General features: G+C 42.4%; 1 protein-coding gene across 1 annotated transcript; it reads left to right on the forward strand.

Annotated features, from left to right (window-relative positions):
• Positions 1–702: 702 nt before the first annotated feature.
• On the forward strand, positions 703–14,577 carry sec16b (SEC16 homolog B, endoplasmic reticulum export factor; the record flags this gene model as incomplete). Its single annotated transcript, XM_080536585.1, has 24 exons — positions 703–986; positions 1,208–1,305; positions 1,402–1,504; positions 1,836–1,923; positions 2,032–2,185; positions 2,650–2,801; positions 3,016–3,077; positions 3,356–3,494; positions 3,640–3,858; positions 4,279–4,376; positions 6,070–6,151; positions 6,715–6,832; positions 6,957–7,068; positions 7,307–7,412; positions 7,781–7,918; positions 8,171–8,284; positions 8,501–8,576; positions 8,765–9,034; positions 9,182–9,210; positions 9,553–9,765; positions 9,956–10,048; positions 10,968–11,088; positions 12,243–12,271; positions 12,383–14,577. The coding sequence occupies 24 exons, from the start codon at positions 703–705 to the stop codon at positions 12,416–12,418; spliced, it is 2,934 nt and encodes a 977-aa protein (XP_080392711.1). The 3' UTR covers positions 12,419–14,577.
• Between the last annotated feature and the right edge of the window lie 12,897 nt (positions 14,578–27,474).

A 27,474-nucleotide genomic window follows, 5' to 3' on the forward strand; every position in this document is an offset into this window, starting at 1 on the left:
TATGATTAATTATGATTACCCAGAGATACATTTCTGCAGTTGGACGCAATGTTGTAGGCTTTTATTCAAAGCGCAACTGTCGCCATGCGCAACTTGAAAGTAAACCAATTGATTAGTGTCAGTTGAGAATGCGGACTCCTGTACCGTTATCACGTAGGTCCATCGGTCGCCTGAGCTCATGTTGTGTTTTCCTGTGTGACATGATGTGGCAGATGTACTTTGACTACGACTCGGTGCGCATTGAGGCGATGTGACTGTAAGTCTTTTTTGTGAATTATTATATTGGGTCTGTAGTTTGGACAGCTGGAATATTTAATTACAGAGTCATGTTACAAAGATTGAGCTTGTATTGAGTTTTCCCTTTTATCGGATGATTAATTATGATTTTTTATTAATCTATTTGTTTAAATGGTATTTGTTGAAGTGGTTTTGGATGACAATGCTCCTCTCTTTCGCTCTATATTCCAAACACGAATGTTAAATCAATTAACGAAATTGACTTCCTTGGGTCACTCACGCATTATGATTTGATGTCATACAAATGAACATATTTTAAAGTCCAAACTTGAGCTACTTTCATTGTAGTATACTGTCATCCTCTGAGAGCTTGAAGCATCCTTTGATTTGTAGTTCTACTCCTGTGCTTCACAACACTCTCTTTAGGTATTGAAGGGAGATCCCAGTGTGTAATAAAGTGTGGTCATGGACCCCAGAGGTCACCAAAGGCCAGACTCTGGCCATAAATCTCAGAGACCCAGACACAGAGAGGACAGGTCCACTCACCAGGGAGGGTTGCACTACCCACCACCTGACCCACGCGAGAGGGAGAGGCAGTGGTCCCATCCAGATCCTCGGTACAGTGCCTACCTCGCCAGCCCACCTCCCAGACCAGAGTCCACACCTCTCAACTCCTACATTAACCCCCAGTCTAGAAATGTTTATGGCTATGACAGACAAGAGCAACCACCCTCCAGACCCCACTCAAGGTTTGTTCACAGAAGCTCACTGAAACTCCCTACAATTCACAAGGTGTTATAGTGTGGATGACCCTGTTGTATTTATTTGGATCGAGTGTTTAAAGTAATGTGAAAACCATTTGTGTGTGTATGCTACAACTGTGTGTGGCATTATTAACGTGTGTAATTCAGATATTAATTGGTCTACCTTCAGATATTGTTCGATAACTTTGGTTTCCTATTTTTTTCAGGCATGGTTATGACTACCTGCCTCATAATTACTGGGACTATAGGCAGGACCATGGGTACTATGACCATGGCTATTATGGAGGGCATTATGGGCACCCAGGTACTGCAACTCTGCTTGTTGACATCATAAGCCCTGGTTATGAATGTTTTACAGCCTGTGATAAAGAGACATTGATTAACTTTTGTTGATATCCAGATGCAGGTCAACAGATTCCCCAGGAGCCGTGGCGATCCAACCCTTATATCCAACCCGGATATGAGCAGGAACACTCCGGGAGTCCCTACTCAGAGCATTACAGGTTAGCTGTTCACTGCACTTCCAAACATCGTCCAAACAATGGCTTCCAGGTTCATACCCGCTGTCACCATGTTTAAATGTATATGTTGTGTTGTTGTAGTGATGACAAATGACAAACAACGAATGAAAGTTAAACGTTTACTCTGAGCTTTTGTAGAACAATGCAATCAAAAGGGTAAAAACGCAATTAGAGAATTACAGTCTAAACTCCCGAATGTGAAACATGCTGTTACAGCCATAATGTCACTTTCCATTATATCCCTTGAATTGAAGGGAATCAATTCTATTTTTTCATCATAATATTCATCTTTGATCCCTTATAACTCTTTTAGGTATAACCAGCAAAGCAACAGCTCCCAGCATGACTTCACCGGCCCTGTGGAAGATCATGCTACGGAGAATAGTGAGGTCGAAAGAGAGGTAAAACCTTTAATATGTGTCACAACTCCATATTACCAAACTAAATGAGTCTGTTTTACTCTTTGCCCACACTGTAATGGCATAATACAATCAAGACTGCCCTTCCAGGCTTCCCTGTATGACACTGGGACCCTGGCAAGCTCCAAAACCACAGGGCTATCCTCCAGCAGCTACGAGCTAAGCCAATACATGAATGGTGCTGAGAAGAGTGACCTGGCTCTACCACAACCTATCTGGAGCACAGTGGACACAGCATACACAGGTAAGCATACCGTAGAAGACAAGGGTCACATTCAAAGCAGAGGGCAATTTACCCGAAGGGACATCACTTTACTCTACTGTTAACAGCATGTCGTGACGTTAGAATTATAAGGTTCTATCTCCATTTTTGTCAAAATTGAGTTTTTTACATAATCTGATCCATTAGGCATTTATTAATGCCTGTGTGGTGTTATTTTAAAAATGTTGAAATGTTTTAGTTAGTAATTAATCAAATACAAAGGTTCCATCTCACAAAACATAATGGAATGTAAAAACGTTGACGCTCAATATCTCTGAACTACCCTAAACGGAGATAGAACCTGATCATTAACTAAGCTCACGATGTACTACTGTGAACACACATTGCAGCAGGTTGAACGATGGAGGTGACAATGTGAGTTATTATAACGGTAGGTGATAATGACTGTTGCTACTGTACTGTACACGTGTCCTCTCTCTCCGTAGAGCATACAGGAATGTCCCAGGCTACTGTCCCTCTTAAGCACTCTGTCCCTCATGCTCTGGTCAGCTTCGGGCCAGCAGGCCAGCTGATAAGGGTCAGCCCAGGTCTTGCCGTGCAGAGAGATCCTAGTCTGGTTGAAATCCACAGTTTGGAGGTAGGCCAGAGTTAATTAAATTGTTCTGGTTTGTATTGAGGAACTGTTCTCATCAGTTTGATGGGAAGTTACAATAGTACTGAGCTTTATTGGTTCAAACAAATCTCAAGGCATTTACTTTTTTTTAATATGGTAAATGATACCTGATACCAGGTCACACTAGCGGAAACAGTGTTACTTGAAGTGCAATTGAAGTGTTCTTTTTTTTTTAAAGATCATTCTGGGGGAGACACAGGATCAGCAGGAGATGAGAGACTTCCCTGGGCCCCTAGCCAGGTATTGTGTGGAGGCTGTCGAGGAAGAAATAGGAATGTTTGCTATTGCTAATACCATACCATTGCTAATTCCATTCCATGCATTACAATGAGCCCGCCACCCAGTCTCCCCTATGCAGTGACCCTTTCTTAAAAAAACACCACCAAAGCTGTATTGTTATGTTGCCTGCACCCCCCCCCCCCCAGTACAAAACACTGGTTTAGAGTGACTAAAGGCAGGCACAGAAAATCAAATTCAATCTGATCAAAGTGGATTTTTCTCCTTAACGTTGTTCAAAGGGAAGACCTGCACAAGGGAGAGGCTATTTCTTTTGCCCTCCAGAGGGCAGAAGACTGCATGAGGGATGAGAAGCTGCAAGACAGGGGCTCTGCTGCTCTCTTATGGAATCTATTGGTACTGCTGTGCAGGCAGAATGGAGTAGGTTAATTATTTATTTTTCACTATTGAAATATCCTAAGATGGTAGTGTCTGTGTTAGGAGTATTGTAGTGTTACCACTAATATGGTAATATGGTGTAATATTTAACCGTGACCATTACATCACTTTGTTTCCATGTATTTAGCGCATCGTCGGTTCAGACATTGCAGAGTTCCTGATGCGGAACTCGGAACAGATTTCAGGGAGATGTGAGGCTCCCACTCTCATTGACCTCAGTGAGGGACCCGCCCCTGAGGCAGACACCTTGGATGGAGATGACTTACTCACTGGTCATTTGACTGCTGAGTCTACGAAAGAGGCCCTGCAGAGTTACACCAAACTCCTCTTGGCAGGCAGGAAGAAGGTCAACCTCTCTCTCTCTTTCCCTCTCTCACTCTCTTAGATATCGAAAAAACTCATCATTTTGATCTCATGGATTGTCAGTCCTTAGCCACCATAGTCCCTGTCTATGAAATGGAGTGGTTACATTTCTCCAGCCCCATCCCCTCAGCTGTTTATCAATACATTTGAGGAGGAGGAATGTTTGTTTGAATTCCAGATTGCCCCTTTAAGAATGTCAAGACTGTAAAACAAATGGTGTGAGCTTGTGAGGGGGAAAGGAACAGTTAGCACTTACTTTCAGTGCAAAAGATAGCAGTAGCTTCGGTTTCAGGATGATAGAAACATAAGAGACACCAAGGTGCAAGCTGGCAAATTTCCGCACACGATCATATTCTTCCTCTGACTTCTGACCTTGTGGACTCCTTCCTCTCCCCTCCTCCAGGAGGCCTTGGAGTCCGCCATGAAGGGTGGGCTGTGGGGCCATGCGCTGTTCCTGGCCAGCAAGATGGATAACAGGTCTTATACCACCGTGTTGAACAAGTGAGCTCCTTCACATTTCCCCTTTAAGATACTCGTGACGTTAGAATTATAAGGTTCTATCTCCATTTTTGTCAAAATTGAGTTTTTTACATAATCTGATCCATTAGGTGTTCATTAATGCCTGTGTGGTGTTATATATATATATTTTTTTTTTTTTTTTTTTGTAATTCATAAAATACAAAGGTTCCATCTCACAAAACATAATGGAATGTAAAAACTTTGACGCTCAATATCTCTGAACTACCCTAAGCGGAGATAGAACCTACATATGCACAAATAACAGTAGTAAATACAAATAAGATAATAAATAAGACCCACACACCAAGACCCACATATCAAATTTAGAGACTTGATAGGGATACAAATAGTAATGAATTATAGTGTGAAAGTAAAGCCAGATGCATGTATGTCTTGTTAGTAGGCCTAATCATTTAGTCATGATGCAATGTTTATATCTAGTGTATCTCTGGTTATGTCGGCTAGCTCCATCTGTGATTGTTCGTGTGTCGTGCTTTGAGCAGTCTGAATTAATGAAACTGGATCTGCCTGGAAGGCGTATTGAGTGTTAGCCATTTTTGCCTAGCTTGCTATAGGTCAAAACCTCAGTCCCTGCAAACTACTTAACGACTTGTAACTCAATCCATTTACTGCTCAATCTGGCAACCCCAGGCGGGAAGTATGTCCCTAGACCAGAGCATGTGTCAGGGCCAGGAGGGGGAACACTGGTCGGTGTTGCCAAATCCCAGGGGAGTGGGGTCTAGTCTCTTGGGAGAGATCACTGGTAGGTGGTCGTACTGGTGTTTGTGACAGTTCTTTGGATTCAACACATTTACTGGCTGTTTACTGTCCATTCTGGCAACCCCTACAGTACAACCTGTGCAGTACAAGTGGTCAAACGGTATGGCCTTTCAAAGGTGAAATATGTTGCTATAGTGCCCTCCTCTGGAATTTTGACATCATAATTGTGACAGGGTCTGGTGTACAAGTCCCCAAGTAGGGCAAGGTAAAAAAAAAAAAAGTTCAAACTTTCAAATGAAGTGTCATACATTGACATTTGAAAATAGTTGAAGAAGATATGCTTATTTGAATGTTGGCTCTGAATCAAAACAGACATTGGTAGCTAGCTAGCAGCTAAGAAAGAACATCGCTATGAACACCTAACTGCATGTTTAGCACATCACAACATGCTGATAGAACATAAACACAATACACAAAAACACATAACTACACATAATTAGATGATCACACAGTCCTTGCTTGTGAACAGGTCCTAAAACGTATGTTTGTTTACAAGGCAAGCCATGCATCACTAACCCAGTAGCCATGAAGCAGGATGGCAGACGATACATTGAATCCAATTCACAAATAGTAATTCACAAGGTATTTAGTGATCTTAAAACTGTTGTTTGTTATACTGAGCGGGCTCTTCAACACTTAAAACTTTCGTAATATGAAAAAAACACAATGTTTTTTAAAATAAGCTTTTTGCTCATTTGACTTTTTGGTGACTTGAGAATTGCCTACATGTGGACCTTTTCCGTGTTGTGAGGGTGTGGACTGAGGTCCTCTACGTGCCTGCCAAAAAGCAAAAAAAAGTGACCAATGTTTGTGGGACTCATGGCCATTTTTCATGAAAACGGAACAGGGCTGAATAAGGACAACTGACATTAGGGCTCTATTTCTCTATCTGCAGGTTCACAGGCCAGCTAGAAGCCCGGGATCCTCTCCAGACACTCTTCCAGCTGCTCTCTGGGAGGACTCCTCCTGTTGCCACGGTAATACTGTGCTTTCAGCGCAACAGATATACTAGCTCAACTCTCTATGGTAATGCTACACTTAGATATCCTTGTCTTTTATTTATGGCTCTGTCCTTCCTTGACCTGGTAGCAGCGTCATGTGTTCTGTTCACCTACTCATAACATAGGAGAAGACATACTGTAAACACCATTGCAGACATACTGTGTGTGTGTGTGTGTGTGTGTGTGTGTGTGTGTGTGTGTGTGTGTGTGTGTGTGTGTGTGTGTGCGTGTGTGTGTGCGTGTGTGTGTGACCTGAGGTGAGCCTGCCTTCCCGACACTGCACTCTTTGCACTTTTATTTGTACTGCACCTTGCTTTTAGTGTATTTTTCTATTTTATCAGTTTTCTTTAATCTGTATGTTATCTCTTTTCTCTTGTTTTTCTCTTTATATTTGATCTGTTAAGCACTTTGGGCGGCTCTTGTCGTTGTACATTTTGTGCTATATAAATAAACGTTACTTACTTACTTACTTACTGTGTGCGTGCGTGCGTGCGTGCGTGCATGCGTGTGTGTGTGTGCATGTGCGTGCTCACGTCCAGTGTTGCAGCAGTGACAGGTGGGGAGACTGGAAGCCTCATCTGGCCATCATGCTATCCAATGAGACAGGAGATCCTTCCACGCACCAGAACTCCATCCTCACAATGGGAGACACACTGGGTACACACTCACACTGTCTTGTCAAGACTGTAATGATCACAGGCACATTTGCACTAGATTAAGGTGATAGTGGTTCTGTTCTATGATAACCCCCACCCTGTTTTTTTGTGTTGACCTGTTTCAGCATCTAGAGGTCTGTTGCATGCTGCCCATATCTGCTACCTGACAGCATACGCTCCTTTCGGCGTGTACACAGCTAAGACAGACAGACTGGTGCTTCTGGCCAGCAGCCATAGGTGAGCTGGGATTTGACCAATATTCTATAGCGAAATATCTTTTTTTGTCAAGTAAATCTCCTAATGCTTCTAACCAGGGTGGACTCAGAACAGGTGCTGAAAGGAGCTGCTTGATTTTGCAAAATCGAAAATGTTTTTGAACCTTTCAGTCCAGGTTGGCTAGATCAGCTAAAAGAATATGGCATAATATGGAACACAAGTTAAGAGCTTTATGTGTACAATGTGTATTCCCATACAGTCTCCCATTCCTGCAATTTGCCCAGAATTCTGCCATTCAGTGCACCGAGTTGTTTGAGTACTGCCAGAGTCTTGGAGATAAATTCTTCTTTATACCCTCCTTCCAGGTAGTTGATATACATTTTTGATAGATCTATGACCAGTTTGATTCAACACCTTTTAATGGGCCAGAATGAACACCTACTAAGTTGATATGGAGTTTTCTTGATTGTCGAGACTACAGTATGTCGTAGTTAATCTAGGACAGAAAACTATGGGATGATGAGCGAGATTTTTTAAAGTGGAACTGGGACTGTTCCTATGTCCGTTTCTCCTCAACTCTATTACCTTGCAATTAGCAATTGATAAATTAATACATTGCTATTCAGCAAATAATGATTACACCAGTAAACAGCAACTTATTGTTATACCACGTATTGTTGTGCTATTTATTTCCAAGTTTCTACTGAAGGCTATGTTGTTGTGATGTTGTCAGGTGTATAAGTTCCTGTATGCCTGTCGACTGCTGGACTGTGGCCTTGCATCTCAGGCCTTCCACTACTGTGAGGTGGTGGGGATGGCACTCCTTCGACAGAAGATGCCCTCCATGGTGCTGCTCGGACAGGTCGTTAAGGTATCACATCATGGCACCCTGACACACACACACTCACACACACACGCACGCACACACACACTGACACACACACACACACACACACACCAGACACACACAGAACTGACCACCACGTGACCACATTCTCTTACATATGCAAGTCTGTGTGTGTGTGTGTGTGTGTGTGTGTGTGTGTGTGTGTGTGTGTGTGCATGCTTGCATGAGTGCGCGTGTGTTTGCTCAGCACTTCTCTATGTCTCTATGTCCTGTCAGCTGGCAGAGAGGCTGAGGCAGTCGGAGGGACAGCTCGGTGGAACAGGTGCTGACAGGGCCGATCTGGAGCCTGAGTGGCTGCAGCAGCTGCGCTGCAGGCACCGGGACATGCAGGTAACCATGACCACGCATCGCTACTCACAAGGCTCCATGTCACATGGTGTTCCTCTGTGTCGGAAATGGTCTCAGTATCCTCAGTTATCAATTTATCAAGATGGGGAAAACAATCATGCAACTTGGTACAAAGCACTTTTTCAAATTATGTTTTTATTTCTCCTATAAGCTTGTTTTACAATACGATGCTATTATATAACATATGTATTTTCTTAGATGGGGAGCTATGGATGTAGTGACACCTACCAATCACCTACTGGAGGCAGTGCATTGGCCCCTGAGGAAAACAGAGGTAATTCATCAAGTCCCAAATAATGATGTCAGTGGACAGACTGCTGCTCTGTGCGGGTACTAGCTTCATGCTCATGGTGAAACAGTGTCTTGAGCTTTCTGATGCGGTGACCCAGGCTGGTATTAACAGGTAAAGGGTTAACTAGGTAATTATTGTGTTTTTTTCCCCCTTCCTTGATTTTGCTATAGAATTGGACACAGATGACCATTCCACCAGCAGTGTCGTGACAGGGGATGTGCAGAGTTCAGATGCTGAGCTCTGTTTCTACAGAGGAGCTGAAGAAGAACAAGACTATTATGTGCACCACCAGGTCAACGCTCCGCCGCCAATGCCGGCTGACTCTCAACCTGCAGCGCCCCTTGTGTCCGGAGGCCAGGGATACAATTACAACTACAACGAGAATGCTCTCACCCTGACTGCACCTCTATATCCAATTGATGTTCCCCCTTCAAATGAAGGTGAGCAATTGTCTGAGGATCCTGGTATTGGATTGAGCAGGACAAACGTTATTTTCATTCATTCCTGTTTTTTTGTGATTAGATGACTGTTTTCTTTAGTCAAATGAAGGTATCATGCTTTGATTTCATTGTAAAGTATTCCCCTAGGTGCTGAACCTTTCTCTGGCCCAGGGATGGTGAGAGATATTTTCTTGGCTACCACTTTACCACATAGCAACTGATAAGATTCACATGATCTTATCATAATATATAGCGAAGAATAAATGTAGGTCTTGCATTGTGTTTGACCATCATATGTACTGTATCTGATGGAGCAATGGTCGAAATTAATCAGTTAATTATTGTGATGGACAGGTGATTATACAAACTTGCATAATCATATGAATTAGCCATTCCATTCCTTTATTGTGAGGACTTCTGACTACATAATGCCTCAAGCTCTGCCGTATTATGTCAGTGTTATGCTTTTTGGGTAAGATTCAAAGGTTTCAATGTCAACTTATGCGTGTCTGTCTAAGCCCATGGTGATGGTGCTCCAGGTGAACGCTGCCATGCCGGTGGTAGAGTATGGACAGGGAGGGCACAGCCAACAGATGCCGGTGGTAGAGTACGGACAGGGAGGACACAGCCAACAGATGCCGGTGGTAGAGTACGGACAGGGAGGGCACAGCCAACAGACCTTCCCACTGGAGGGCAAGGCCTCAGAGCTAGCCAAAACCCAACCAAAACAGGTGGGTGGAGCCTATGGTTACCATCCATGTCTCTTACTGTATACCAAACCTTGCATTTGTGTTATAACTGTTTATACTGTCCTCTCTCTCTCTCTCTCTCTCTCTCTCTCTCTCTCTCTCTCTCTCTCTCTCTCTCTCTCTCTCTCTCCCTCTCTCTCTGTCTGTCTCTGTCTATCTCTGTCTCTCTCAGAGCACCAAGTCAGGGTGGTTAAGCGGTTGGTTCAAATCAAAGCCCAAAGATTCTCAGAGTGAGGCTTATCAGGATGCCAACCCAGCTCCAACGGTAAGGGTCCCAGCAGACCTGTTGTACAGTCTTCTGAGGGAGAGCCTGATAGAATATATGAATTTTAGGTATTATAGTTATAAAAATAAAAAAAATCCATTAAATGATTGGATATGCACAAATATAATTATAAACATAATGAATTACATGTAATAACAACACTTCTAATGAAAATGATATTGCAATCCAATAAATTATATTTGTGGTCCTTTAGCTTTGATGTTGAACTTTGTACACCCTGTTTTAGATCTTACTGTGATGTGCACATGCCGTGTCCTAACCAGACAGTTTGATGATGTTTAGTTTTACTGTTGAGTACTGTTGAGGTGACACATTGAGCCTGGCCATTGAGCCTGGCTATAAACCTGCTCTAAATCAGGCATGGTATTTGTTGTTTTCAGTAAGCTCTAAACTGTGTTCACACTGTCATACAACACTGTAAGCAGTGATAACCAGCTACAAGTAGCAAGAAAAGTTCAAGATTGATTTATTAAAGTTGCTTTTAATCAACTACAGTATGATTAGCAAAAAAAAAACATTATTATGAATTCAAACATTATTTCAAAACCACATTGAGTAAGCTGAAATGTCAATTTAATTAATATTGAATAAACAGAGACGAAGTAGATTATCCTTGTTCCAAAGTAAACTGTAAAGACTCACCAGGATGATACTATAGTATAGTAGTATAGTATAGTATAGTATAGTAATTCCCATCATGTCAGCCTGAAACAACGGCATGTTCAGAGATAAGGCAACCTAGCAACCTGGCAACCTAAAAAATCCTAGCCATGGTTTCCCACGACGACTGAGAGTCAGAGAGGGGTGTACTGTGTCTACTGTATGTGTCCATTGTATAACAGTGGGCTACTCAGAGTAGGTCACCCTGGGTCTGATGTAACATTGTGTGTCTCCTCAGGAGTCCCCGCCCTCTTCTATATTCTCGAACCCTCCCCCGCCCCCCACCACCATGGGCCCCCCTACTATGTTACATTCCAAGCCCTTATCTGCCGGGAACAACCCCTTTTCGAGGAAAGCCAGTGAGTTAACTGATTGTCCCCGTTTTGAAATATGCAAACAATGGCATCAATGATAGAAACGTGTTAGGTTTAGGGGGCTGGAAGAGGGAATGGGACCATTGACTTTGACCATACTGCATTGCCATTACGTGATGTTAGAATTATAAGGTTCTATCTCAGTTTTTGGTCAAAATTGAGTTTTTTACATAATCTGATCCATTAGGTGTTTATTAATGCCTGTGTGGTTTTATTTTTTAAAATGTTTACATTTTTTAGTTAGTAATTAATACAATACAAAGGTTCCATCTCACAAAACATAATGGAATGTAAAAACTTTTACGCTCAATATCTCTGAACTACCCTAGACAGAGATAGAACCTTATAATTCTAAGCTCACAATTAACATTGAATCTACTGGCTGATGATATCTTGGAAGTGCAAGTACAATAAAAATAAAAATAAATCATAACAGTGTCGATGCTTTCTGAGTTCAGAAACCCCTTATTGCATCAAAGCTCTCTAATCACTGCATCTCAGTTTCCTGCAAAGCCTCAATTTGAGTTTGGGTTTGTGACACCCTCTTTCCTCCCTCCTATGTTCCTGCTTCTTTAAGAATAAAGATTCAGCTTGCTTGACATGTGTGATAATCCCCAAGATTGGCATCATTCCATTTTTTTTTTTACTAATGTTAATTAGATTAGTCCTCAATTCCCAATCATAAATACTGACTTTGGTCACTGTCATTATTTCATTTTGCTGAATCGCAAAGGATGCATTACAGCTATTGCAACCAAACAAATAAACAATGCTTTATTTGCCATGCAATCAATTGTCAATCAATCGACACAACACACGTGCACACCCCAAGGGAGATCAGAGCTCAGAGCTCAGAGCACAGTGTCATCCATAGTCGGCGCCCCTGGAGCAATTAGGGGTTAAGTTCCTTGCTCAAGGGCACAACGGCAGGAACCTTAGATATGATGGCAGCCACTCTTCAGTCTCCAGCTCCCATCCGGCTCCCTCCAACACATACAAGCAAAAGCTTTAAGCAATCTAATGATCGTTTTTTATGTAACATAGATGTTGTCATTCATTTGGGTATGTTGTTGCCAGGGACATTTTAATCTCTGACTAAAATTAGTGTGATATGGTCTTGTCTGCACACAGGGCAACAGCCGGCCTAGATGAGGGGTCTGTGTCACAGGTAAGATGTCAGCTCTTTGTTCTGGAAAACAAGCACATTTTGTAACACTTTGAAACCGTTTTCAAACTGATCTTACAATTCTCATATAGTACCCCATTTTTGCATTTGCAGGAGTCCAGAAAAGGCAAGACAGAACATAATGTATAGCTGAGATTGGAGGGAAGCTCAAGTCATGTCGCTGCACCTCCTCAACACTAGGCCACAACCCCACATTCTTTTTTTGGATACCCTTTCAGGCCTCTAATGTGGCAGGTGGTTACAGAAATACATTGGATGGGGGGAGTGAACAGGCTTTTATGGGCTTGGTGGCCTCCCTCACATTCACTGGAACTAGACAGCTGAGGCCTGGCTCGCTAGAGCTGACGGTGGGAAATTGGTGTCTTGATTGGGGGTAGAGGGGGAGATGGAGATGCTTGCAAGGTGGATGCTTGTTGGGGGAGGGCTGGAGTTACAGTTCCGTCTATGAACACCCACAGCAACCACCTCTACTTCATCCCATGTCAGTTCAGCCACAAGGTTGGACAAACAAGGACAAACAAGGTTTCTCTTGGTTTTTTAATGACTCACACACTAAGATAGACGTCAGGACCCCTGAGAAACTCTACACACAGTTTGACATTCTGTCAATTTCACACCAGAAAAAGTTGCACAAAGAAGCAAGTGTGTTCTCGCCCCTGCTCGAGACTGGTTACATCATACAGCGTGTCAGTTGTGGAATAATTTATATGGTTCATGTATTTGGATTGTCCTCGATATAATAAAGTAATAAACTAAACTAAACGAAGAACAAAGTTGGAATATACCCAGTGTTCGATTCCGTTTGAAATAGTTTTATTGTTCAGACTTAGAATTATGAAGTGCACTCAGTGCATTTCGGAATATTCAGTGCTTTCTTGAGTTCCACAAGCTTGTAGTATCTCCCATTAAAGGTTAACTCAAATGTAGGTTTAGCCACTAGTCAAGATATACTTGAAAAAGGGCGGGGCTTTTACATTCCAATTTTATTCCTTGACCTTGAAATATCAATAGAATAAAAACAAATAGCTGGACCACTTACTATATCAAATGAGACCAAATAATTAAGTTGTTCGAACGACTACCTTAGCTAAGTCGGACGAGATTGTAAGTCTTCCAAATGAGATGGTAAGTGGTCCAAAACCAGATCAAATCCGTGGAGCTATACTTTATTTTCTCTTTACGCTTCAGGGCTTCCTAATAGAAGACATTACGAGAACTCAATTCCACTCTATAATTACATTATGGACGATTTTGCCTTTTATGCCGTTGATACATACTGTATATGGTCCACTTTTATTACTCTGGGGCATTCATTCAAATGACATTTTGAGTCACTTTGGGGTGCTCTTCAAAATTCTGTGCTCATAAAAAGTCTGCAATAATTCTCAGCAGTTATCATTGGCCAAAAAGTGGCACACCTGCCCGTGAGCATCGCTTATTATGCCAATGTTTGTAAGCCTAAAACGATCATGTATGATCAATTAGACAAAGTGTATCACAGTTTCTATGGAATGATACAGCTCTGTAGCTCTCTGCTCTGCAAACATTTAATGTATTTTTTATCGAAATGTATTATGTTCATAATTTATATATAGGAAGGCTGATTTATACAAGATACAGTATAGTTCATGCATTATGTTTTTGTATGTGACGAGTTACTGTATGTGAAGACTTTTACAGCGTATTCCATCAACAGTGATGAATGCAAAAATAAATTAAATGGAATATAATGATAATGATAATAATAGCCAAGCCATAATTGAAATGCCATATGGTGTCTCTTTAATTGGGGTGAGGCTTTTCACAACATGGCTGATGCCGTATGACTTTACCATTAGTCTGCAGTGTGAGTTTGACTGGGGGCCAAGTTGGGACAGACATTTATAGATGAAAGAGACTGTGGTTCACTTGGCATGGTAGGAGTGGTGTATCTATCTATATCTGTACATAGATATGAAATGGGGTGTACAGAATGTTTAGTGTGAAGAGATGATAATAATGGTGTACCGTCTGAATGTAGGTATGGCCCTGGTATGGAACGCCTTTAGAACTGTGCTGACGTCAGTCTGTCATTGTGAAAGTCGTTATTAAACCTCTTAAAAGAAGACTTATCGTGGGGTATTTTTGACCAACGTCCTCCAACGTACTTGAAGTTATATTAGCCGAGAGATACAGTGAGCTACATACCAGCCTAATTAAGTTGTTGTTAAGCCTAACAGTAAACTGACCTTTACCTGTTAAGTATCTTATGAACGCTGTATGAAAATTGTATGAACACAATGTAAATAATCAACATGATTAAATAATAATGCACTAATGTGATGTTTGTGTTGTCACCTCATGTGTGCCCGTTTTGTAGCCTACTCAAGACCACTGTCTTGAAATCTACAAGTGTTTACAGAAATAATATGTATGTGGTAACATATGACCTTTAACCTTTAATAGGTCCCCAGCAAAAAACAGAAAGAAGAGAAGCCTGCTATGTTAGCTGATACTGGGGGTTACTGGGCGATCAAATTACAACCTCTAGCAAAGACTCAATGATCAGATAATTAAGTTGGCCTCATCACCAATATGTACTGTATGTAAATATGTCAATCTCATTAGAAAAAGAAAAATGAAATGAAAAAATATATATAACAACAACACCTTTTATTTGTAGAAAAGAGCCATTCATATAGAAACATTTTTATTTTAATCCAATCATACACATACCATATATATGTTACTGATACCAAACAATCAGGTCCATTACAGTTTGTACTAATTATATGTTTTGTTGTACTGTATCTTATATAATATTGATTAGACTTTTGGCCTGGACTCTACAGTCTACATGCTCAATTGAAAAAATAAGCTTTCACCAATTGGTATGTCCCACTTGAAAGAAAAAACATGAATTTTTTTTTTTGAGGTTGTGTTATCACTACTGTAGATAGTTTGATGATGTCATGGACTCCTACCCTCAGTTTGGTTTACATTCACTCAATCTGTCGATAATACCTGAAAATGGTGTGTCACATAAGGAGGAGTCCTAACTCCACCCATACTGAGGAGTTGAAAATGACTTGTATGGACAAGTCAGATGTCGTCAAAATGAAATAAGACATAAGGTGAATAAAACCAGCTAACATCTATACAGAGGTATTTAGGGTTCCAAACTTTAAGATGCTATAGCGAGTATTGACAAGCTACGGTTAGTCAATTCTCAGCTGGAAATAGAACTATAGCCTGAGACATATGTCTTAATCTTTAAAAAAAAATCTGTTTATTATCTATTAGCTCTATGACTTACACTACAAAAAAAAACATTTGTGTCAAAGTTTTCTCTGAGCAAGTAAGCACCAAGCAGAAAGAGTCTAAAAAGTGTTTTCCCGCAGTGTAGTTCAGTGTAGCTTTATAAAATCCAATAGCATTTTCAGCCACATTGTCAAATATCCAAAACTAACTACAATCTGATCATAAACATGTTTTCACAACTTTAATTTCTCTTGAGTCTCAATTATTTAATTTCAAATGTGTTAAGGGGGAGAAAAGCAACCCCTTAATGAGAATTGGTACCGACCATGAACTTGCACTTAAGACTGAATGCAGAAAGGTTCAGTGAGGTTGCAATATTTTACACATTATGCGTGTGCCTTACGTGCGAGGTGTGTGTGAGGCTGACGTAGTATGCACATTTCAGGGACCGCTATTGGCTCACCAGTGCCAAGAACAGCAACTACTGCACCGGTTAGTATTATAGATGTTTTCAGGTTTTTTTACTTTAAGTTGAAAACCCAGGTAAAATATTATTTTATAGGCATATTAGGTGAATGTACCTCACCCTAACCATATCAGAATTACATGTAAAGTGCTTAAAAGGGAACTCCATTCCATTACATTCAAAGGGGTTTTGGGATGACGCTACTACGATGCAGTCCACCAATGGAACACCACCAAATGTAAAAACAAAAGACGGATTATATTCCATATTTTAAATTCAAAGATTCAGATTCCTCTTCCAATGAGCACGATAATGATGAGAACTGAAAAACAAAGGCATAGGTCTTCACTAACTCAGAAGAGAACTGGATGGGGTGAGTGAGGGCAAAAAAGGAAAAAGGGAATTGAGCTTTAGTGTGCCATTTGGAGGTGCTCTGGTGGTATTACAGGAAACTAATATTTAGATTCAAAATAAATCAAAGATCATCTGAATTTTAAAATATACATACCGTACATATATGGTTCTTCATTGCAAGGGTTCAAATACTGTATGTTTTGGATGGATCCATAAAGAGATCTAAATAGAATGACAGTCCATTGTTTTTACTTAGTCCTTACTAACATGATAATTACCATATAATTTATCTTTTGTTTCATTGGAATTTTAATAAAACAAGTATTACCATTTGATGCTACACTACACACCAGTTGATGCTACAGTAGACACTTCCAAAACTGTATTAGACTGCACCGAGAGAGAACTTGCTCAAATGTAAAAACGAATATATATATATACTGTATATATATATATATATATATATATATATATATATATATATATTAAAAATACATATGTACCACAAATGGAAATAACTGAAAACAAGTTGCTTTGGTTACTGTCTGTATGAATTACTTTCTTTCAGCTAAAAGTAGGTTTCACATCAGAAATAAATTAGATTCTAGAATATGGTTAGACAATTATTTAGGAGTAACTTGCACACAGAAATTAGGAACGAATCAGGCAGTCTTCCCTACATGGCTCAGCATATGCTTTGCAAGCAGTGTGGCACATTGGAAAGACTTGTTACACTCCACACATATAAAGATCCTCCCAGTGCATGTTTGCTCCTGGTGGCGCTTCAGTGCAGTAGTGCGTGTAAAGGTCATGCTGCAGCCTGTGCAGCCGAACGGCCTCTCTCCACTGTGAACACGCTGATGACGCACCAGTCGGGAAACCATGGCAAAGGCCACCCCGCATTCGGTGCACTTGTAGGGCCGCACGCCACTGTGGACGGCCTGGTGCTCCAGCAGGTTGGAGGACTTGGTGAAGGACTTGGAGCACACTGGGCAGCTGTAAGGCCGCAGTCCTGTGTGAACCTTCTGGTGCTCCACCATCCGGCTGGCCACGGCGAAGGCCTTCCCACAGTCAGGACAGCCGAACGGCCTCTCGCCCAGGTGCGTGCGCTCGTGGCGCATCAGGGAGAGTGGCTTGTTGAAGGTTTTGCCGCACTGCGTGCAGGGAAAGGGCTTGTCGTTCGTGTGCATGTTGCGTTCGTGTTTGCGCAGGTCTGAAGAACGCACAAAGTCCTTGCCACAGGTGTCGCAGGCGTAAGGTTTTTCGCCGGTGTGTGTGCGGATATGCTTGCGGTAGTCAGAGGACCAGATGTAGGTCTTGTCACAAAAGGGGCATTGGTAGGGTCTCTCGCCTGTGTGTAAGCGTTTGTGCTGCTGCAGTGTGCCTTGGTGAGAGTATGCCTTCCCACATAGGTCACACACATGTGGCTTCAGGCCACTGTGGGTGTCTAAATGGCTCTGCAAGTTGCTCGACTTCTTAAACGCCCAGTTGCAGCGAGTGCACTTGTAGGGGCGGTTCTCCGTGTCGCCTTCCACTCCCCGTTTTTTCATGGCTGCGAACACCAGGGGGACTGAGCTCTCCTCACAGGCGTCAAACATACCCACCTGTTTTGGCACGGGATTCTCTCCATCCTTCTCATTCCCCTTGTTTTCACTCCCATACGAGGAACTCCTCATGTGGTTCCCGTTGACTCCTTTCACCTGATGCAGCTTCAGATTGATCGGATCACCACTGCCCACCTCATGTTGTAACCTCTTATTGGCCTTGTAGGTGTTGCCTTCTTCTTGTTGTAATGCTTGTTGTAATGCATCATGGCGGATCCCCTCCAATCCATGTCTCCTATTGGCTATGTTATGCTCAATTGCCTCTGCTGGACCTGGACTGCAGCAATCCTTATAGGCACAACGTTCCTTATCTTCTCCAGACGAAAGCTCAGCAAACTTTTCAGCAAGAACCCAGTTAGGTGTTTGTGGGTTTAAATATATCATCCCAGTGTCGTTACTACCTGAGAGGGAGTTTATATGGGAGTCATTATCAGATGATTCAGATGAGGTACTTTCCACATTGTACGTTTTACTGACTGTTACACTCTCTGAGGGCACTTGAGGAACATAATGCCTTTTGTTTATGATGTTTTTCCTGATACTTCTCTTTGAAATGTACGCTTTATCAACCAACCTGCCAGGGGTCCACCGGGCCAAATCTTCTGCCATATTCAATTTAAAAGGGCTGATTTCATTTGTGAAATCAGTTACATTGGTTTGGTTTGGAGTTGTATAAAGTGTTCCTTGTATACTTCTTCTGGGAGGTGCCTGAAAAGACGTAAATCAAATTCAAATTATTCTGCAATTCAAAAAACTAAAGGTAAAGAAATGTAAACAAAGACTGCTATTACTTATTGTCACTTGCCACTGACTGTTGTTTGCAATAAAAAGATTTGTAAAAAATAATAATATGACACACATTAAAAAATCTATTAAATGAAAAAAATTAAATAATTAAAAAAAATAAAGGCAAAAAAGACCACCCCTTAAGTTTCTTACTTTTAAGTTGCTAAAACAATTGTTGGACATGATCAAAGGTTCACTAACCTTGCTAAAGTTTTCGCTATGTTTTCCCCCTGAGGATTGAGACATTACAAATATTAGAATCAAGTGAAGTAAAGACTTTAAGAGAGAGAAATCAAGAGAGTATGTGACTTTATACTAGTTATTATTATTATTATTATTATTATTATTATTATTATTATTATTATTATTCAGTTATTGTTATTCATCACTGAGCTACTATAAGAGTGGTACAAGCATAGGAGCTACACATTTCTTATCTCTACTAAGTAACAGTCATTTACAACTGTCATTTACAGCAACACAATCATTCATAAATATTTCATAGATTATTATTGACAACCCTAATCTGTTTCCCCCAAGAATCGGTAATTAGCGCGTCATTTTTTTGTGGGGGAGCCCCATGGACAAGTTGTGTAGTAATGAAATTCCTCAGTGTTTAACTAAGCCATGTTAACTATTGATTCAGTATTCCGTTCCATTTTCGAAAAAATGTTTTCTAATTCACCACTAAAGACAAACGAGGTTAATGACAGCAGGAGTCCTCAGGAACTTATCCCCTGGATTCACATATCAGTCTTTAACCTGTCAGCAAGCATGCTCATTGCTTTTGTCACAACGATTTTTCAACTACTGTCTGTTCGGCTTTCAGTCAGGCACACTTCATGCCACTTACCTTGGTGGGCTACGGTACTCATTTCTCTCTCCCCCCGTGCGGGCAAATCATTAACTTCCTCTCAGCGGCCCGTGGTGTCATTCAAAGAGATGTCCCATTCTAAAGGGGCGGAGTCACAGCAGAGTGTATGGGACACGTAAGGGACAGTAAGGGACAGCATCCTGCAACTCCTGCAGTCAGCACTTCGTGATCTTAGAATGATAAGGTTCTATCTCCGTTTAGGGCAGTTCAGAGATATTGAGCGTCAACGTTTTTACATTCCATTATGTTTTGTGAGATGGAACCTTTGTATTTTATTAATTACTAACTCAAAAATGTCAACATTTTAAAAATAACACCACACAGGCATTATTAAACACCTAATGGATCAGATTATGTAAAAAACTCAATTTTGACAAAAATGGAGATAGAACCTTATAATTCTAACGTCACGACTTTAGTTTCGCGCAGTCCCGGCAAAAATCTTTAACTGTCTCTCACATCTTCAATAGCTGTTCATTCAGAGCTGTTCATTCAGAGAAAAAACATATTTTTGTTGTTGTTAATACATTCAGATTTTACTGTTGATTAGCACACGCTTGTATTCAAAGCGATGAATAATTACTAAAGTTGGCTTAATGTGACTCAGCTACACGTCAGTCATCGTAAGTAAAAAAAAAAAAAAAAACTTCGAGAAAGGAAGACAATAAGTCCTGGCATGCTGTGTTGAAGAGCTATTGAAGAGCGAAATCCGAATATCCAATATTAAAAACCTAATTATCCACTATACAACTTACTTTACCTTGGTGCAAGTTATCCTCTTTTCAAATTGCATTGTAGTCCTACTCATTTAATGGCTTTTTATTTTGTTGTCCAACCGGTTGGTCACTTGCTCCTCATCACCAAAAAATGCTGATCATCCCTTCGAAGTGTCACATAAAAGCCACGGGACATGATGCCTGAATGTGCATTGTTGTATTTGATTGTATTATAAATACAAGTCAACTTTATACTAGAGAAGGTAGAGATCATGGGTCCGTGGTGGTGTACATCTTTCCAGTGTTGCCATGCCATGTGCTTGTGATGTGAGATTTAATTCTGAGTGATCTCAATAACATCATCTCATGGAATCTGATGTTATTGAGTTCAACTTACCGCTCAGAGAATGAAATCTGATAATAGTGATTGCTACAGGGAGGACACATGGCTGGGTTTAGGGTCAAGTTACAGTATGCAAACTATGGGGCACTTGACGCACTCCACTCAGTGGCACTTGATGCACTCCACTCAGTGCATCTAGTGCTAACCATAAGACCATGCCAATGTTAGCCTCAACTCTAAGCAACCGACACAAGAGTAGCCTACTTCTCTGAGGGGAACACATTACTGTCATGTCATGTTTACTGTACCATACTCAATGTCCAATGCCCATTGCAGAGAAGCTGGCACTTTCCGACTGCTAATGTGTGCTGTTGTTCCACTCTCCATACCGAAAGCCACTCTCCTTAATGATGACCACCGTTGCTCATCAGTCTGTGTAAAGACTGCCACCTTGTGGTCTTGTTCTCTCAGAGCACCTCTGTAGAGTGAGGCTCTAGCAGAGATGGGTAGCCTAAACCCCTTTCACACATACAAGCCTTCCCAGTATATTCCATGGAATATCCCGGGTATGTGGTATGTGTGAATGCGACTGACCATGTATTTTTCCATCACCTGTACCATGTCGGCTAATGTGTGAACAGAAGCCAGAAGATTCCCTGGTCCTGCATGCAAAGGGTTACGTAGACCTGACGTTTTCACATGGAACAAGTTAATCAATCACAGCAAGTAGTTTCTCACTTGGTACTTACTCCGTAATATACTGAAACATTTCAATTCAATTTCAGCAGACATATCAATTTCAGTTTGAAGGTTACATTATTTTTCTTTAAAAATAAATCAATAAATAGGGCAGCGATCCGCCTACACCCTGTACATTTCACAGGTCTAGTATAACTGACCTGACTTTGTGCGGTATGAAGCCGAGTGTGCTTCTGAGTCAGTCAGCAGTTCAGGTGTGTGTGTATCAGGTAAGCCAACCAAAATTGCCAGCTGTCAAAGATCCTCCTTCAGCATGTCTGAGTATGTGTTTCTATGTTGAAATGACCAAAAGTCAGATGGAAAAAATATCACCTCACACAATATCAGCATTTTTGTGCCACTAAATATTTATGTCTGTACGGTATATGTTTTGTTGTGTGTTGTTTGGGGGGGGGGGGTTTGATTATGTGCTGTACGTCCTCTGTCTTTCTAGCTCCCTTAGCCTGGAGGCACAGAGACAGAGGTGAGTTGTACAGCATCTCCACTATGTTTCATCCACTGCACATACACAAGGGGACACCTTATCCCCACCCAACTCTCTGACACTACACAGTGATTTATGAGGGGCAGAAAAGATCCTAAAGAAGATTAGTGAGAACCAAAGACTTCCGATGCACACATTCATTCAGCTCTTTTCATGTTGTTCCAGTTTTATTTTTATTATTATTCATATAACATTTTTATTGGCTAGAGATAGTGAAGACAGGAAAGTGAAGACAGGAAAGTAAGGAGGAGAGGTTATGTCAGCAGGGCATGGGCCGGATTCCAACCCACGGGCATATGTTTTCACAGTAGGCCACGGTGCTAGATCACTGGACCACCCAAGGCCACTCCAGTTTTATTTCTACGTTTTCAGCACAACACTATTTACTTAGCATTGGCTTGTTAAACTGATTTCTGTGTGTCTCGGCCGTAGAAGTTCCACACCTTTGTTATGATTGTAGTTCTCAGCTACCACCTCCAGAGGGCAGCGTAACCCCAGATGGCTCCTCACTGTCTCTGATAACCCAGGAAGACTAGTGCAGCCAGCAAGTAGTTGAATAAATACCACTTATTTGCTCATGTGCCAGATGTTTTCTTTCTTCACTTCTTTTTTCAAATGCAATATCCTAAAAAAATATATATTTTTGTTGATTTGGTTGACCCCATTTTCACAAATTGGTTGGTAGTCATCTTTGTTAAAAAAAAAAAACGTTCTCAAGCATTACAGCAAAACTAGTTATCTCTAATCCTTGTATAATCATATCATATGTATTGTTTGAAGACAGATATAATGGTCCAGTAAATGGCTTCTCTTAAGTCTCCTTGGCGGTCCTTATAGAATGCTAAATAATATACTGATTCATTAAGTGAAATATGAGATAATTATACACAGAGCACTGAGATTTTAAGACAATTAGAAATAGAAAAGTTGACAACAATGACCCAGCAGCATAGTGGTCAGAGACAGTGTTGTTTCTGCCTCCCTGAGAGCTCTTGCCTCCAGATAGGAGAGGTACAGTGATGCGTGATTATGAAGGGGCAATGCCCAAATTCATATTGAAATCACATGATAGGAGCTAGCACCTTTACATTCCTGTAAAGCAGGGGTGTCCAAACTTTTTTCACTGAGGGCCACTTACAGAAAAATATACGAAAGGCTGGACCACTCACTAGAGGTGAGGTATATCGCCCCACCTCTAGTGTATTAAAGTTAACAACATCAATCAAATGTAGGTACATTATGCTTGATAATTGAATATGCTTTAAAAAAAAACTGCCTACATCACAACTCTCCATTAATGGGTTTTCTTTTATTTTGCTACAAAAAGGGTTGGCAGATCATTCTCAAAACAGCAGCCTCAGATTGCTTCTTAGTCAGGATGGTGATCCCCCTTCACAGCCCTGTATAATGTTAAAATTAAGAAGTACAATATAGTCAGCTGCACGTTTCATGTGTGGGCCATATTCCATTATATTTTAATAATTAGCTGCGGGCCAATTAAAAATGGACCACAGGCCGCAGTTGGCCCTCGGGCCGTAGTTTGGACACCCCTGCTGTAAAGGAACAACTGCTCTGTCAAGAATAGACCGTCCTACTTTAACTTCTAGGATGAAAGTTGTCATGTCCAGCTGGCAATTACAGTTTGATGTGTGGAAGAGACAGGGGCATCTACAGTATGAGAGATTTATGAGCTTTTAGAATAGTTTAAAGAGGATGCAATGCTCAATCTATGTAATCTGATGAGATAGTTAAGGAATAACTAGTAGCACAAAGATGACTGCGCTGATCACATCAGCTTTGAACAGCTGCAAGCGAAAGTGAGAGTGGTTTCTCCAAATGCTGTATTTATGTGCGCAGGTTGAATCTATTTTTTAGTCAAGGCGGTCTTGCAGTTAGCAAGAGAGCATAATCCCTCGAAACCCCTCTAGTAAGGTATGTTCTCAATATCTTCATCATATCCCAGAGGCAGGAAACGTCACTGACACACATACTATTATTAATAATTATTATTATTATTATTATTATTATTATTATTATTATTAGTAGTAGTAGTAGTAGTGTGTATTTTAACATTGTCAATCAAACATCAATTCTACTCACCACTTAGAAAGCCATCAACAATCTGGCCCCCTCCTACCTTGCCGACCTTGTCCCCCTCCACTGTCCCCCTCCCGTTGCCTCAGGTCTGACGACCAAACCACCCTCAAGACCACCAGGACCAAGCTCTGGACCTGGGGTGATAGGGCCTTTTCAGCCGCAGCCCCGTCCCTCTGGAACGCCCTCCCCAACCACATCAGACAGGCCAACACCCTCCCAACATTTAAACAGGCCCTCAAAACCCACCTCTTCATGCTCGCCTTCACCAGTTAACCCTCTCCCCCTCCCCTTCCCATGTGTCCCCAGCACTACCTTAATTAGGCCCCTATACTTTCTTCTATTTACCTTTTGTTTCTTTTTATTATTACTACTCAATCTTTTCAGTTTGTAAAGCGTCTTTGAGTGTCTAGAAAAACGCTATATAAGTCTAATGTATTATTATTATTATTACTATTATTATTATTATTATTATTATTAAACAACCCAACTCTGATAGAATTTTGGAATCCTTGGTTATAAAGAGCATGTATTGATTTGAAACAGATTGCATCGATTCCATTTCATTGTCATGGCAATTCTGAATCATAAAAATACATTTGAATATGATGATGAATGAATGAATGAATGAATGAATGGTCTTTATTGTCATTGATATAGTACAGGTACCAAACAACGAAATTTGGGAGGGGGGGCTCCCCTGGTGCTAGGAAAAAAAGCTAAAAACAAGAAGGGAAAAGAGCTGGTTTACATAAATAAAGGCTATGTACACTATCCACTATACTATACTATACAAATAAAACACTGTGCTGTACTCTATGCTATGCTATACCTATTCTAACATTTCCTATCTCTGAACCTTATGTACCCGAGGGTTGTCATATTGCACATAGTGTTATTGCACATTCATTTAAAGTGTCGCAGTTTGCAGGTTTGGAATGTTCACAGTTGTGTTTCAGTATTGCACTTGATTTCAATCTAGTAGCTGCCATCAAATTGTCTAGATTGTCCAGGGCCTAGAACCTAGGTCTTTGCTGTGTTCAGGGCCTGAATGGCCCTGGGGTAGAAGCTGAGCTTCAGTCTGTTTGTCCTTGCGACAAACAGACTGTCCGAGGGCAGCCGAGCAAAGTGTTCGTTCCCAGGGTGGGATGGGTCTCTGGAGATCTTGGAGGCCTTCCTGAGGCAGCGTGTGTTGTACAGCTCTTCCAGAGAGGGGAGGGGGGCGCCGGTGATCTTCTGGGCCGATCTCACGACTCTCTGTAGCGCATTCCTCTCTGCGGCTGTGCAGCTGGAGAACCACACGCCGATGCAGTAGGTGAGGATGCTCTCCACTGCGCAGCGGTAGAAGGTCACAAGCATCTCCTGTCCGATGTGGTTTTTCCTGAGGACTCTCAGGAAGTAGAGCCGCTGTTGTGCCTTCTTGATGATGGCTGCTGTGTTGGTCTTCCAGGACAGGTCATCCTGTATGTGCACCCCCAGGAATCGGAGGGTTGAGACTCTCTCCATGCTCCCTCCATCGACGAGCAGGGGCTGGACCTCAGATTTTTTTCTCCTGAAGTCCACGATGATTTCCTGGGTCTTTGACTGGTTCAGCAGCAGGTTGTTAACCTTGCACAGCTTGCCCAGCTGCTCCACCTCATCCCTGTACGCCGCCTTGACCCCCCCGAGATGCAGCCCACCACGGTGGTGTCGTCTGCAAACTTTACGATGGAGTTGCTGGGGTGGACGGGGGTGAAGTCGTAGGTGTAGAGGTTGTAGAGGATGGGGCTTAGCACGCAGCCCTGGGGGGACCCAGTGCTGAGTCTGAGGGCTGTGGAGGTGTGGGAGCCCACCCGCACCCTCTGGGGGCGGTCAGACAGGAAGTCCTTGATCCATGCACATATAGAGTGTGATAGTCCCAGGTCTAGTAGTTTGGTCACTAGCCTGTCTGGAAGGATGGTGTTTAAGGCAGAACTGAAGTCCACAAAGAGCAGTCTCGCGTAGCTGTTTCCCCTCTCCAGGTGGGATAGAGTGGAGTGGAGAGTCGTCGCGATGGCGTCCTCTGTGGACCTGTGGGCTCTGTAGGCGAACTGGTATGGATCCAGGTTGGGCGGGAGGCGTGTGACTATGTGGGCCCGGACTAGTTTCTCGAAGCACTTCATGATGATTGGTGTGAGTGCCACCGGGCGGTAGTCATTTAGGCAGCTCACCGTGCTTTTCTTCGGGACTGGGATGATAGTTGAGGTTTTCAGGCAGGGTGGGATGGTGGCCTGGGACAGGGACTGGTTGAAGATGTTGGTGAAAACCCCGGCCAGCTGGTCGGCGCAGTCCCTCAGCACCCGTCCCAGGACGCCATCCGGCCCTGAGGCTTTCCTGGGGTCCACCGCCTTCAGCACTTGTCTCACTTCATGCTCTGTGAGGGTGAGGCTGCTGAGAGCTGGAGAGAGTGGTGTTTGTGTTGTGGTTACCTCCGTTCGCCCCTCGTCGAACCGGGCGTAGAAGGAGTTCAGCTTTTCCGCCAGCAGGGGGTCGTCCTCCGCGGCTGTGAGCCTGTTGGCTCTGAAGTTTGTCATGTGCTGAACCCCCTGCCACACCCGCCTGGAGTCGTTGCTCAGGAAGCATTCCTCAATCTTCTCTCTGTGGTCTGCCTTGGCCTCCCGGATGCCACGCTTTAGGTTAGCCCTGGTGGTGCTGTACAACAGTGTGTCCTTCGCTGAGAAGGCGTTGTCCCTCTCCTTGAGCAGTTTTTGGACCTTCACAGTCATCCATGGCTTCGTGTTGGGGTAGACCCGGACACGTTTGTCCACGGTGGCTGAGTTGGTGCAGTTCACTATGTGGTTCAGAACCGACGAAGTGAACTGTTCCAGGTCCTCATGCTCATATTCCTGCCATGACGTGTCATTCAGGCAGATCTGCAGTGGAGCGGACCCTGCTGGCCAGGTTCTGACAGTCTTAGTGGTGATGGGAGCACTTTTCCTCATGGGAGTGTAGGCTGGGATCAGGAGGATTGACACGTGGTCAGACATGCCTAGATGAGCTAGCGGTCTAGCCTTGTAAGCAAGCTTGATGTTGGTGTATACCTTATCCAGTGTTTTTTCTCCTCTTGTTGCACATTTAACATGCTGATAGAACTTGGGTAGTACTACCTTCAGGTCAGCATGATTGAAGTCCCCGGCGATTATATGTACTGCCTGTGGGTCTGCGCTTTGTCCACCACTGATGACGTCATGTAGCCGCGCCAATGCTAAGCTACCATCCGCGCTAGGCGCTATGTAAACAGATGTTATGTACACCGCGTTGAATTCCCTCGGGAGGTATGTGGGTCGGCATTTAACAGTCAAGTATTCCAGGTCTGGGGAGCAGTGGCTACTTACAGTTTTTGTGTTTAAGCACCAGCTGTCCTTCGTAGATATAATGAGGCCGCCTCCGCGCGTCTTCTCACTAAGCAAAGTCCGGTCCGCTCTGTGTAAAGTACGGCCTTCTAGC

Source organism: Nansenia antarctica, assembly GCF_963989245.1.
Source record: "Nansenia antarctica genome assembly, chromosome: 7".
Lineage (NCBI taxonomy): Eukaryota > Metazoa > Chordata > Actinopteri > Argentiniformes > Microstomatidae > Nansenia > Nansenia antarctica.